The 14,768-nt window shown below is 49.0% G+C and overlaps 1 protein-coding gene across 1 annotated transcript in view; it reads left to right on the forward strand.

The window, feature by feature from the left end:
- The window catches only part of ST8SIA2 (ST8 alpha-N-acetyl-neuraminide alpha-2,8-sialyltransferase 2), a 72,314-nt gene that overhangs the window by 46,058 nt on the left and 11,488 nt on the right, over positions 1–14,768 (forward strand). Inside the window, exons 4-5 of the mRNA XM_006078752.4 lie at positions 2,535–2,792; positions 6,283–6,576. Of these exons, the coding sequence (XP_006078814.3) occupies positions 2,535–2,792; positions 6,283–6,576 (552 nt within the window). The remainder of the gene's footprint in view (positions 1–2,534; positions 2,793–6,282; positions 6,577–14,768) is intronic.

Genomic DNA, 14,768 nt, shown 5'->3' on the forward strand with positions numbered 1-14,768 from the left:
CTCCAGTATCCTTGCCTGGAAAATCTCATGGACAGGAGCCTGGTGAGCTACAGTCCATGAGGTCGCAGAGTCAGACATGACTGAGCAACTCTTTCACTTTCATTCACCCCAGTGTGGCTCAGTGGTAAAGAAACTGCCTGCCAATGCAGGAGATGCAAGTTTGGTTCCTGGGTTTGGAAGATCCCCTGGAGAAGGAAATGACAACCCACTTCAGTATTCTTGCCTGGCAAATCCCATGGACAGAGGATCCCGGCAGGCTCCAGTCCTCAGGGTCTCAAGAGTCGGGCACGACCGAGTGGCTGAGCATACATGCGCACCACCTGTGAATGAAAACTTTCTGCCAGAACAAGCCCACCTGTGATCTCCACTTGCCCTTTCTCCCACCACCGGGTAGAGAAAAGGATATCCCCACCCCTTTGGGGAAGAACAGACTGAGGCCTTTGTGGGGAGCCTGCAAGCGCATAGCCACCTCAGCAGGAACAACGTGCCTTCACCCAGTGGGGAAAAGGATCTCCTTCATCTTCCTTCAATTAGTCACCAACATTATTCATAATAAAGATTCTGTGAGTGATTTGGAATGCTGTTTAATAATTGGTGGTAATTTCTCATAATTAGTTAGAAATTAATTCAGGCACAGAGGAGTTTCTCTATGGGCTTTCTGGGGGCTCTTTGCTTTTAAATACTCTGGGGTAAGTAATTGCAAAGGTTTCAGCGATTTCCAAGCCGTATTAGTTTGTCAATTGCGTCATCTTTGGTAAAGGTTCAGTAAATAAAAACAATGTCTCTGTTTTCCATTAGGAGATAGAAATTATTCATCAAGGGTGGTTTCCCATGCATGAAAATGCAAGATTCGGGTCATTAATAAGGCAAAACCAGTGGAAATAGAGCGTCATGCCCTGTCAAGCATTCTAGCCACCCTTGGGCAATGCCAAAGGCTCCCAAACCTGGACCCACCTGAGTCCCCTGTGGAGCCTGTCAAAGCGTGCTGAGACCCGGGTCATGCTGAGAATCAGGATTTCTCAGGCGTCAACCTGGACCTTCTGAATTGTTTATGGTTCCTCAAGTGATTGAATGTGCACCCCAACGGGATACATCACAGGTTGTAACCATCTCAGAGCGCACAGACTGTCAGGGATCAGTGTTACCGTCTGTTCAGTGGGGCAGCAACCTTGCAAATCCTTACATTTGCAAAATGTGTGATGGTCCTGTCCCTCTGGAGCTTGGTGGAAAAGAAGAACAGTCTCATCCTATCTGTTCTATATGGGGGCTTGCTTGCTACAGGAAGTGAAGTTAATTCCTGCTGATCTGAGTACCAGATTTCTTTCTCCTGATGACTTGAATCATTTCTAAAAATCTTTGGGGCAGTGTGTGTGTGTGTGTGTGTGTGTGTGTGTGTGTTAGTCACTCATTTATGTCTGACTCTTTGCAACCCCATGGACTGTATAGCCTGCCAGGCTCCTCTGTCCATGGGATTCTCCAGGCAAGAATACTGGAGAGGGAAGCCATTCCCTTCTCCAGGGGGATATTCCTGACCCAGGGATTGAACCCAGATCTCCTGAACTGCAGGTGGTCTCTTTACCATCTGAACCTCCAGGGAAGCCCTTGGGACATATACAGTTTTTACAACAAAACCTCCAGTTAGGATCCCCAGCTTCTTGGGGTAAAATTCCCCCAGGGGATTCTGAGAGGATTCTGGCCCCTTTTCTGACCGCATCCCATCCCATTTATGTGCTTTGCTAGATGATTCTGGAACTTTCCCCCTAGAACTCACCCTGGAGCCAAGAGAGATGTCCTTTTGTTTTGTCCTCAACACAAAGTAATGCGCTCTATGGGACCAGGCCTCTCTGAGCTTCGCAAATCACAATTGACAAAGTCCAAGCTAGATAGCGGTGAGGAGGGCCATAAACCACACAACCCAGAAAGGACCAGTGTACAGACTTCAGGCCGTGTGCTCGGGCCCACCGCGGGGGAGTACTGACACACCCGCGCTGCGCCCAGACAAGGCTGCCAGGAGGAAGATGGGCTCTGAGGAAGAAGGGACAAGGGCCATCTCGGTCTCCTGTTCCTAATTCAGGACTGCTTGTCAGATGGTGACCCCGAATCCCGCTCAGAGAAGGGGGTTTGACATAGGATGACTACAGTCTGGGTTTGCCCAAGATTCAGGGACACAGTTTGCCCCTGGGGCACACAGCTTTCAGTCTAAGACCGTGCTTTCCTAGGCAAACCAGCTCGATGGGTCACCCTTCCTTCCAGGTCCCTCCGTGATGAACTCGCATTGAGTCCTAAGGACGTCACTTCCCAGGGTGGGTGTCTTGTCTCTTAGAAATGGAGTGTGGGCACAGCCACCAGATTGGCCTCGGGACCATTTTGCCAGTCTGCCTGGAACCCGTTCTCAGAGGGCATCTGACCTCTCACTTCACCTGGATGAGGGTCTGCAGCAGCTCTGCAGGGTGACCGAGGAGAGGAAAAGTCAGGCGGGCAAAAGGCAGCTGGCAACAGCAGACTTTTTTCTCATGTGTGTTTGGCTTTTGCAGGAAGCAAATCTTAAAGTTCTTGGATGCTGAAAAGGACATTTCTGTCCTCAAGGGGACCCTGAAACCTGGAGACATTATTCATTACATCTTCGACCGAGACAGCACAATGAACGTGTCCCAGAACCTCTATGAGCTTCTCCCCAGAACGTCTCCACTGAAAAACAAGCACTTTGGGACATGTGCCATCGTGGGCAACTCCGGGGTCTTGCTGAACAGCGGCTGCGGGCAGGAGATTGACACCCACAGCTTTGTCATCAGGTAACCGCAATAGGTACTCTGGACCCAGAGTGGCAGGCATTGCCAGTTATCCCAAGAGGCTGAAACAAGGCTTGTTGGCTTAGATCCTTGTGCATTAGAATTGCTCAGGTAGCCTTGAAAAGTCCCAAAGTCCAGGCTGTGCCCCAGACCATTTAAATCCATCTGAAGGGTCAGAGCCCAGGGAGCCTGAGGGCTTCTGACGTACAACCAAGATTGAGTATCACTGATTTAGAACAGAAGCAGGCAGACTCTGTCCCACAGCCTGTTTTTACCAATAAAGTTTTATTGAAACAACAACCAGGCTCATTCACTCTCATTTCCTCAATGGCTGCTTTCTCACAGCAGTGGATTAGTTGGGCAAAGCTGAAGAATCAAAACAGAGAGAGCATACAGCCCACAAGCCTAAAATAATATCTGGCCTTTTACAGAAAAATTTGCTGATAGAGCCCAGGACAAAATGTCAGTAAAAAAAAAATAGTCTCTTGGCCAGTTTTTGGTCCAAGTTTATAAAACTCTTTTAAGGTGTACTCTACCAGTATCTTTATTACCCTTTAGACAAAACCTGGGGAGTGAGGGGGCAACAGAGAAACTTGGGTTTGTACTTGACCATTATTCTCTCCAAAGTGTCACCTCTCATTTTCCAGTCACCTGAGGACACATTTGGCGCTGACATCTGACCCCCCCAACCCAGACAGACTCAGAAACAAGGCCTTGCTGTCCCCTGTTCAAAAGTAGGGCACACAGAGCCTCGAATTTCATCCCAAACACACCCCAGCCCTGGGGGAACCGCGTCTCACGTTTCTATTGGGACCATCTTGATGCAAAGAGAGTCTTGTCCTCAGCTTTGGGAAGTGGCCTTAGCACAGAGCTCCCTGGACCTCAGGACGTGGGACTAGATGGTGTACTAACTCCTGTGTCTGCTGTGATGGACGCGCCTCCACAGCCCAGCAACCACCCGTGTTTTAATTTGCTGTCTTTTGCCTGGTTCTGTCTGTGCCTGGTGTCCCCAGTGGCTCAGTCTCTTTTTTTCAAAGCCCTCGAGTCTAAAGATTGGAGACGGAGGGGAGAAGGGGAGGGAAGTGGCAGGTTTGTCTGATTAGAAGCCAGAGAAGAGGTGAGGGTAGGTGAAAGTATTAGTCACTCAGTTGTGTCCGACTCTTTTTGACCCTATATGGACAGTAGCCCACCAGGCTCCTCTGTCCATGGGATTCTCCAGGCAAGAATACTGGAGTGGGTTGCCATGCCTTCCTCCAGGGGATCTTCCTGACCCAGGGATTAAACCTGGGTCTCCTGCATTGCAGGCAGAGTGTTTACCACCTGAGCCACCAGGGAAGGCCTCGGTAGGAAGAAAATTAAAAATGCAGAGGGTCCAATCACCTCCTGGGGACCAGGACAGAGGTGACCTGATTTTCATGGTGATCTTTCTTTGCTCCACCCAGCCTGACCCCAAGATTTTCAGAGGCCATGGCAGGTTCTAGTTAGCATTTTGTTTGTTTGTTATGGACACTTGCCCAGAGAGATGAGCAGCGTGGTATCTGGAGTCTGGTCTTGGCTCTGCTACCCGTTGTCACTTGACTCAGAGTGTGTCACTCTCCTTTCTGGGCCTCAGTTTCATCATCTGTAAAATGGGTATTTGGGCTGGTTGTCTCTGAACTTCAACGAGCATATGAACCATCTGAGCTTATCAAGAGGCAGGGTCATCAGGGCTGGGGTGAGGCCTGACTAATGCCCTTGTGCCGATGCGTGGACCACACTTGGAGAGGCTCGGCTACAGCCTGCTTTGCCTCTCCTGGGACCCACATCCACAGAGGTCTACACACACTTAGAAAAGAGGGAGCCACTTGGAGCAACATGTGGCTGTCCTTTGACCTTGACTCCTTGGCTCTTGCAGATCTGTGTGTCTGTGGGGCAGACTTGTGAGATCTTTAGGGACAAAAGGCAGATGGCCCAGCTGTGTACACACCCCCATTTGATGCCAGATGCCAGCACCCCTGACACACAGGCCCTTTGCCATCTCACCCTGCTTGCCTCTCCAGCCTCATCCCCACTGCACAATATGCCCCTCTCAGACCAGATCACCAGCCTTCCCCTACGTACCAGCACGGGTCCACACTGCTATGCCCCGGGAATACATTCACTGGGACTAAAATGCCGCAGTGTGATGTTTTCTAAGCTGCCCGGTTATAAGACTCAGCTGAAAAGCTTGTAAAAATAGCTATCAATTCCTCAACTCGCCTGCTGAATCCAGATCTCCAGGTGAGGGACCTAGGGAGTCTGTATTTTTAACCAGTGCCTGAGGTGATTCTCCAGCTCTTGCAAGCTGGAGAAACACTCTCCTGAGGAGCCTCATCCACAAACGGGCTTCTGCTCTTCCATCCTCCTAGACTTCCCGCCATGGTTACCCCCTCCGGAAGACCACCTGAAGCACCTCCTGCCTGGGAGGATGCTGGTAACTGAACATGTACTGAGCTCTCCCTGTGGTCCAGCAGCTTTCTAAGTACCGTGGGTGTCTGGGCACTGCTTTCATCCCTGGGAGGGGGCCCTGCTGTGATCTTCATCACAGAAGCTGTTGTGGCTGTTCCTCAGCCAGCGGGGAAGCTCTCAGAAAGCACAGAGAGGCTGAGCAGGTTACCTGGAGTCACACAGGTAGAACATATTAAGTCGCTTCAGTCGTATCTGACTCTGGGTGACTTTATGGACCATAGCCCGCCAGGCTCCTCCATCCAAAGATTCTCCAGGCAAAAATACTGGAGTAGGTTGTCGTTTCCTCCTCCAGGGGATCTTCCCGACCCGGGGACTGAACCTGTATGTCTTATGTCTCCTGCATTGGCAGGAAGGTTCTTTACCACTAGCGCCACCTGGGGAGCCCAGGTAGAAAGTATCAGAGCTGAATTCTGAACCCAGGAGTGTGTCTTTGGAGCCCACGCTCTGTCACCTGATGTGACCTGGTCACACTTGCCTGTAACATGGTCACCATGTGGGCTGAGGGCTCTTCTCCAAGATCCTGAGCACCAGAAGGCAGGCACTGTACCACTCCTGGGCCCAGCAAGTTTCTATGAATGTGCTAGAGAGAGCATGGTCAGTCATGTCTGACTCTTTGCAACCCCATGGACTGTAGCCCACCAGGCCCCTATGTCTGTGGGATTCTCCAGTCAAGAATACCGGAGTGGGTTGCCATTTCCTCCTCCAGGGGATCTTCCAGAACCAGGAATCAAACTTGCATCGCCTGTGTCTCCTGCATTGGCAGGAGGACTCTTCCACTGCTGAGCCACCTGGGAAGCCCACGAATATGCTAAGGACCTGATAAATATACATAGCAGGAGAAGAAGGAACAGGGATGCCAGAGGGACCAGAAACTGCAGGAAGATGCCCTGGGTCTTTGGGGATGAGGAGGAAGCAAAGAGAGTCAAGGATGGATACAGTTAAGGATACGCAGTGGTGCCTCAGCTTTCCCCGAAGGATCATACATTGCCGCCTTTTTCTCCGGCAGGTGCAACCTGGCCCCCGTGCAGGAGTATGCCCGGGATGTGGGGCTCAAGACTGACCTGGTGACCATGAACCCCTCCGTCGTCCAGCGGGCCTTCGAGGACTTGGTCAACGCCACGTGGCGGGAGAAGCTGCTGCAGCGGCTGCACAGCCTCAACGGCAGCATCCTGTGGATCCCCGCCTTCATGGCCAGGGGTGGCAAGCAGCGGGTCGAGTGGGTCAACGAGCTCATCTTGAAGCACCACGTCAACGTGCGTACCGCATACCCTTCTCTGCGCCTGCTGCACGCCGTCCGCGGGTGAGCGGCCCCGGGGTGCGGGAGGGGTGGGGGGCGTACTCCTTTCCCAGCTGCGTCTGCAGCCTCCACTCACTGGTTGTCTAATTCTGCAAGTCGCCTGGCCTCTCTGAGCCTCGTGTCCTGGAGAAGTGGGTCGGCAGATGGGCAGCATGTGGCATGCCGGTGTTGACCGAGGGGTATTGCTTGCCCAGAGAGCCGTGCGGAGAATGATCCTCCAACAGCTGTTGAGCGGAGACGGAACCATAAGGGGGCAGGAAGAGAAGTAGAAATATTTGTTGGGAAGCTCTTGCAGGAGTCCAGGCTGGGACTTAACAGTGGTTTAGACTGGGATGGTGGGCGTGAATGTGCCACAGTGTGGCCAGATTTGCTAGAACATTTGGAGTAGTATCTAAGTGTTAGTCGCTCAACTCTTTTGCAAAATCCACGGACTATAGACTGCCAGGCTTCTCTGCCCGTGGGATTTCCCAGGCAAGAATACTGGAGTGGGTTGCCATGCCCTTCTCCAGGGCATCTTCCCGACCCAGGGATAGAGCCTGGGTCTCCTTCATTGCAGGCAGATTCTTTGCTGTCTGAGCCGCCAGGGAAGCCATTTGGAGTAGACGCAGCAGGACTTGCCAATGGATTCTGTTTAAGGACCTCAAGGGGTGAGAGAAAGAGAAAAATCCAAGGCGACTGTCAAGATTAGAGGTAGAGCAGATGCTTGGTTGGTGGTGTCGTTTTCTGCGATGGGAGAATTTGGGGGAAGTTTGTGTGTGTTTCAGCATGTTGAGCAACAGAGCCTTTCTCGGACATGTTAAGTATGAGATGTCTGTTACAAATGTACCCACCACAGTCCTGACCCCCATCTTGGTCCTGCATCTAGTGATTCATCCACCTGGCAGTTCACAGTCTTGCTCTGGTGTCATAAGACAGTTTCCGAGGGATATTGGAATGATCTTCACTTGGGCCTTAGCCTAACTTGGTGTGACCTGAGAAGCCCTCTGAGCCGCCCAGAAAGGACTCGTGCTATTCTCATAAAGGTGACCCCTCGAGGCACACGAGCCTGTGACCCACACTGGTCTCATTAGAGTAGGTATCAGTGCAGAAATGCATTGCCCCCAAGAAAGACCCAGAGAAACATGCAGTGAGAGACCCTCGTGGCTGATGCAGCAGGGTGATACTTGCATGGACCAGGGCTCACTAGGCCACATCCCTTATCCTGGAGGCTGACCTGTCAAGCCTCCCTTTAGCGCCCACTTCACCCCCCTACAGGGAGCTGCCCTGGTGGCTCAGACAGTAAAGAATCATCCTGCAATGCAGGAGGCCCAGGTTCAATCTCTAGGTCAGGAAGATCCCCTGGAGAAGGGAATGGCAACCCACTCCAGTATTCTTCCCTGGAGAATTCCATGGACAGAGGAGCCTAGCAGGCGACAGTCCATGAGGTCACAAAGGGCCAGACACAACTGAGCAACTTTCAGCTCAGCTCATCCCCTCCCAGAGCGGGGCTGTTGCAGCAACCCCAACTCATCGGTTCAGTCTCCGTGCCTTGAACGTCATTTCTTCCTGGAAAGAGGTCTTTATGTGATTTGGAGGTCAGAGGATATAAGGGAAGGAGATGAGCTGCCTTTTGGTAAAGAGAGAAAAAGTCCCTTGGCTGGGAATGGGCAACCACCTGGAAGAAACGATGCAGCCAGAGCTATTTCCAGCTATAATTGACTCACTTTCACCTGTCAAAATAGCATTAAGAGCCAGTAATAAACCCTTTAAACAAACAGGCTGTTAATCCTGAGATTGTCACGTCTTCCTTTGCAGGAACTCCCAGGAGGAAGTACGCCAGGAGAGACAAATGGGGAGGGCTTCTCCTTTTAGCAAGCGGAGGAGGTGGGGGATGAGGGCTCCAGGGGCTTGGGACTGATTTCTGCCAAGGACCCCCTCCCTCTGTGGGGACATTGGGCCTTGTAGGGTTTGTGTCCAGTAGGGATCATTGAGAAGATGAACAGTGTCTGTATTGAGAGGAAGAGCTTGCCTCTGTCTTGATGGGAGCTTATCTGACATTTACTGCAAGAAGAATGGGCTGATAAGGGGCGCAGAACAGAGGCACCTCAGAAAAGACCAGGGGGTCATAGAGAAGAAGGCTGTGGGGGAAGCTGGCTAAGAGGTGATCTGGCCTAGCATCAGAAACATGGCTTTGGGAGGTAGGGACACCCAGGTTCACATCCCAGTTTGGTTACTCCCCTAGTTGTATGACAAGCTGGACCAGGTGGCTTGTCCCGCAAGCCCCGCTTTCTCTCTGTACCCACTGGGGAGCAGTAGCTATGACAGAAGGTCCCGTCATCGGCACTAGATAGGGTGTCCTGTGCCAACACAGGGGAGACAGGCAGGCAGGCAGGCATGGCTGCTGCAATCCCAGCAGCTGCCTCCAACCACCGGCCCAGGGAGTAGACTTGTTCTGTAGGCTCAAGAGGTAGAATCAGGATCAGAGCGTGAAACCACAGAAAGGAAAGTACATTTAGGCTCCATTTGATAAAGGCTTCTAAAGAACAATGGACCAAGTCAAATTCACCTGTCAGGAGCTCCTCACCTCAGAGTTCCAAGATGGGCTATAGTTTGCAGAATAATCTCATTTCCTTATTAAAAATCTATTTATGAGGTTTTTAATCCAGTCTCAGCCCTGTTTATGAGGTGGGACCAGATAAACACTATTTATTGTGGTAAAATATGCACCACATAAAATTTACCATTTTAACCATTTTTATCTGTACATTTCAGTAGTGTCCAGCATATTCATATTGTTGTGAAACAGATCTCCAGAACTTTTTAATCTTTCAAATCCAAAATTCTGTGCGCATTAAACACAAGTTCCCTTTTCTTCATAAATTCAAGCTCTGGTAACCACCATTCTACTTCAGTGTCTATAAATGTGGCTACTTTAGATACCTCATATGTGTAAGTTGCTCGATTGTGTCTGACTCTTTGTGACCCCATGAACTGTATCCACCAGGCTATTCTGTCCATGGAATTCTCCAGGCAAGAATACTGGAGTGGGTAGCCACTTCCTTCTCTAGGGGATCTTCCCGACCCTGGGATCGAACCCGTGTCTCCTACATTGCAGGCAGATTCTTTACCATCTGTGCCACCAGGGGAGCCCATTAATTCCCCTAAAAGATAGTTCATATAAGTAAAGTAGTACAGTGTCTTCTTCTCCGTGACTGGCCTGTTGCGTTTAATGTATGTCCTTAGGGTCCACCCATGTTGTAGCGTGTGTTGGAATTCCCTCAGTTCTGCAGGCTGGATAGCATTCTATCGTGTATAGACGTCATGCTTTGTCCTTTCATCCATCAATGGACGTTTAGATTGTTTTTACCTCTTGACTCTGGGCAATAGTGTTGCTATGAAGATGGGTGTGCAAATATCTCTTTGAGAACCTACTTTCTGTTCTCTTGGATATACACTCAGAAATGGAATTCTTGGATTATACAGTGGTTCTATTTTTCATTTTTTTAGGACCCTCCATAGTTTTCCACAGTGGCAGCATGATTTTACAGTCTACCAACAGTGTACAAGAGTTCCAGTTTCTCCACATCCTTACCAAGATTTGTTATTTTGTTTCTTGAGAGTATCCCATTTTAACCATTTAAAAGTGTACAGTTCATTTAGAAGAAATTCACTATCACAGAAAAACATATGCGAATCTCTATAATCTTGGGTTTGGCAATGGTTTCCTAACTATGACTTGAAAAGAACAGGCAACAACAACAACACAATAGATAATGGACTTTGTCAAAATTAAAACTCTGTGTGTGCCAAAAAACAGCACATCAAGAGAGTTAAAAGACAAACCATAGAATAGGAGAAAATATTTGCAAATCATGTATCTACCAAGGGATTAACATCCAGAATATATAGAGAACTCCAATAACTCAACAATAAAAAAACCAAACAACCCACTTCAACAACGGCCAAAGATTTGAATAGACATTTCTCCAAAGAAGATATACAAGGGACCAATAAGCACATGAAAAGGTGCTCAACATCACTAATCACTAGGCAAATATAAGTCAAAACCACAATGCATTGCCACTTCGCACCCACTAGGATGGCTGTTATCAAAGCAGTGGAAAATAACAAGTGTGAGGAAATTGGCCTCCCTGTGCTTGCTGATGGGACTGTCGAGTGGGAGTTGACTCTGAGACACCCTGTGCCTCTGTTTTACAAATGAGGAACCCGATGCCCAGACAAGTTTTGTGACTTGTATGAGGTCACCCAGCCAGTGAGAGTCACAACCCTGCCCTGAACCACGCTGGCTCACTTTAATGCAGTGTCCCAGATGCAGCAGAAATTCACACCCACCCACTTCTGTATTGGGGCGCACTATGAGTTCAGGGGGCTGGGAGCTGCTGCACTGCACAGGTGGTCTTGGCAAACCACAGTGCGGAGCAGCGTATCAAGACTCCATGTGCACAGCACCACTGTCCCAAACACAGGGCAGCTTCCCCACCAGGCAGAACAAACGGGAAGGTCAGCACACCTTGGAACAAACGTATGAGATAGAGTCTGTTTCCAGACCCATTTTACTCATAAGGAAACAGGCTCAGGAATGCTAAGAGAATCACCCGAGCTCACTCAGATGGGCAGGAGGGGGATCAGAATCCACAATAGAGGTTTCAAAGTTCTCTGCTCCTCCCACCGCCACCCTGTTCCCATGTCCCTGACAGACAGACTGATCTCTGTTGACCACTGATAGCCCAGGGTCACTGATTGACTACCAGCCTCCTGTCCTGCCAACTGGCCCCATTTTTTTACCTGTGACTTACATGAAGGCAGGGGCTTCCCAGGTGGTTCAGTGGTAAAGAATCCGCCTGCCAATGTGGGAGACGTAGGAGATGCAGGTTCAATCCCTGGGTCAGGAAGATCCCCTAGAGGAGGGCATGGAAACCCACCCACTCTGGTATTGCCTGGAGAATTCCATGGACAAAGGAGCTGGCGGGCTGCAGTCCATGGGGTTGCAAAGAGTCAGACAAGACCCAGCAACTAAACAACAGCCCAGACACACATGAAGGCATCAGTGGTCTGATTCACAAATTCACAGGTGGTGTGACTTTGGGGGAATTCCCAATATTTGGGTCCTCAGCGTTGAATCCAAATTTCTCTTGTCAGGCTGAAGTGAAAGTGTTAGTCACTCAGTCATGTCCGACTCTTTGCAACCCCATGGACTATAGCCCACCAGGTTCCTCTGCCGGTGAAAATCTCCAGGCAAGAACACTGGAGTGGGTAGCCATTCCCTTCTCCAGGGGGTCTTCCCAACCCAGAGATCGAACTTGTGTCTCCCACATCTCAGGAAAATTCTTTACCATCTGAGCCATGAGGGAAGCCCTTGTCAGGCTGAAACAATGAGCCAATCCAAGAGGAAGACATTTCATATGAATGAATGAATTCAAGACTCTCTACTTGGGTTCCAAACGATTGTATGGGTACAGAGGGATCAGCAGTACCAACCATCGGCAGAAGTGTGGTCACTCAAAGGGATAACGTGATCTTAACAGCACACATCCTTAGAGATGGATGGACTGATTACATCTTTGAGAGTCAGGGAGTTCAGTTACGCCTTGGTCAAATCCCACTCAGAGAACCTCATTCAGTTTTGGGTACCAGGCTGGAGAGGGGCCACAGTGGCAAAGAAATTCAAAAGTTGAAAGGATTTGGAAAGAGAAGTCTCCAAAGAGCATGGCAGCAGTCTTTCTTCATTCAGCAAATACTTACAGACACCTTGAGGGTTCCAGGCCTGTGCTGGGGAAACACAAAAATCATTCAATGAGCCTCCTTCCTTGAAAGAGTCACTGATTTGGGCCATGAGGCTGCAGGCGTAGAATGAGTTCTGGGAAAGAATCTATAGCAGCAGTCCCCAACCTTTTTTGATGTGCATGCGTGCTAAGTCACTTCAGTCCGGTCCGACTCTGTGTGACCTTAGGGACTGTAACCCGCCAGGTTCCTCTGTCCATGGGATTCTCCAGGCAAGAATACTGGAGTAGGTTGTTATGCCCTCCTCCAGGAGATCTTCCCGACCCAGGGATCAAACCCACGTATCTTATGTCTACCTGCATTGGCAGGCTAGTTATTTACCAATAGCACTACCTGGGAAGCCCAACCTTTTTGGCACCAGGGAACAATTTCATGTAAAACAACTTTTTTCATGGGCCGGTATAGGGGATGGTTTTATTCTAGAACATTACATTAATTGTGCACTTTAATCTAAGGCTGCCACTGATCTGACAGGAGGTACCAGTCTGTGACCTGGAGGTTGGGGACCCCTGATCTAGAATGAGTCCAGTTTCCTATGGACACTGGGAAGAACATTCCATCAAATACGATCATCTGAAATGATGGTTGCCTCTTAGGAACGGATGAATTCCGCATTCCTGGAGATGTCCAGGGTGCAAGGCACGCCCCTTCCTGGGCTGTGGAAAGGGAAATCCATATTATACAGTGAGTGTGTTAGTTTGCAAGGGGTCCTATAACAGCACCACAGGGCAGGTGACCTAAAGAACAGAAATGTGTTGCCCTACAGTTTGGAGGCTAGAAATTCTTCTGGGGGCTTTGAGGGAAGAATCTGTTCCACGTGTCTCTCTGTGGCTTATAGATGGCCGTCCTCATCATCCTCCCTGTGTGTCTGTCTCCAGCTTTAAGGACATCAGTTGGATTAGATTAGAACTCAGTCTCATAACCTCACTCTAACTTGGTTATCTCTGTAAAGACTTTTATCTCCAAAGGTCACATTCTGAAGTACTGGGAGATATGACTTCAACATACGAGTTTTGTTTTTTTTTAATAGATTTTTTTAAAGATTTTTTTTTTGATGTGGACCATTTTAAAAGTATTGAATTTGTTACAATACTGTTTCTGTTTTATGTTTTGCTTTCTTTGGCCTCAAGGCATGTGGTAGTGGTTTGCCCAGTCTCCTCCAGCAAACACGGATACAGAATGTGAAAGTGTGTTCCATGGTGGAGGTTTAGTCGCTAAGTCGTATACCAACTCTTTACCATCCCTGTCTGGACTGTAGCCCGCCAGGCTTCTCTGTCCATGGGACTTCCCCAGGAAAGAATACTGGAGTGAGTTGCCGTTTCCTTCTGTGGATCTTCCCAACCCAGCGATCAAACCTGGGTCTCCTGCATTACAGGCAGTTTCTTTACCAGCTGAGCCACCAGGGAAGCTCATGGTGGTGTCACCTAAAGAAAGGGAGGAAGGACTGGGGTGTTAAAGCACAGATGGCATTTGGTCATTTTTAATGGATTGTCTCCATTTTTTTTTAATAGCAGTGTACATAGTCCAAAGAGAAAGTCAAATAGTACAGAAGGATTTCAAGTGAAAAATGAGCCCTTCTCCACAGAGACAGCCTGTTAAACTGGTTTTTCTATGTGTAACCTTCCAGAGATATCCACTTTCACACCTTAGGGAGCATGTTTTAAGTACTGCATTTGCTAAATTCTGAAAATTATTCCATATCGACATGCACCACTTCATTCTCTTCACAACTGCCTAACAGTCCACCATATCTGGACCATAATTTCTGTAAGCAGAAGGCATCAGTGGGCATCACAGGCTTTTCCAATCTTCTGCTGGTATAATCATTATTACAGAGATCATCTGAGTCTGACATCTACACACATATGTATGTAGGCTTGCTTTTTAGATGTGCCATTGCTACAAAGAGATGGTTTTTGAGACACATATTGTTAGTTTTCCTGGAGATTGCCAAATTGCCCAACCTAGAGGTAGGTACCAATTTACACTCCCATATATGATTATTGAAAATACCTGTTTTCCCTTAACCTCGCCAACATGACATATTATTAATACCTGCTATCTCTGCCAATCTGATGAAAAAAATGACATCTGATTGTTGTGTGAAATTGGATTCCTTCCATTATGAGTGAGGTTAAATATATAAATATATATTTTCTGTTTGGAGTGGCATCAGTTTAGATTCTTGGAGAAGGCGATGGCACCCCACTCCAGTACTCTTGCCTGGAAAATCCCATGGACAGAGGAGCTTGGTGGGCTGCAGTCCATGGGGTCGCTGAGGGTCGGACACGACTGAGCAACTTCACTTTCACTTTTCACTTTCATGCACTGGAGAAGGAAATGGCAACCCACTTCAGTGTTCTTGCCTGGAGAATCCCAGGGACAGGGGAGCCTGGTGGGCTGCCGTCTATGGG

Source organism: Bubalus bubalis, chromosome 20 (assembly GCF_019923935.1).
Source record: "Bubalus bubalis isolate 160015118507 breed Murrah chromosome 20, NDDB_SH_1, whole genome shotgun sequence".
Lineage (NCBI taxonomy): Eukaryota > Metazoa > Chordata > Mammalia > Artiodactyla > Bovidae > Bubalus > Bubalus bubalis.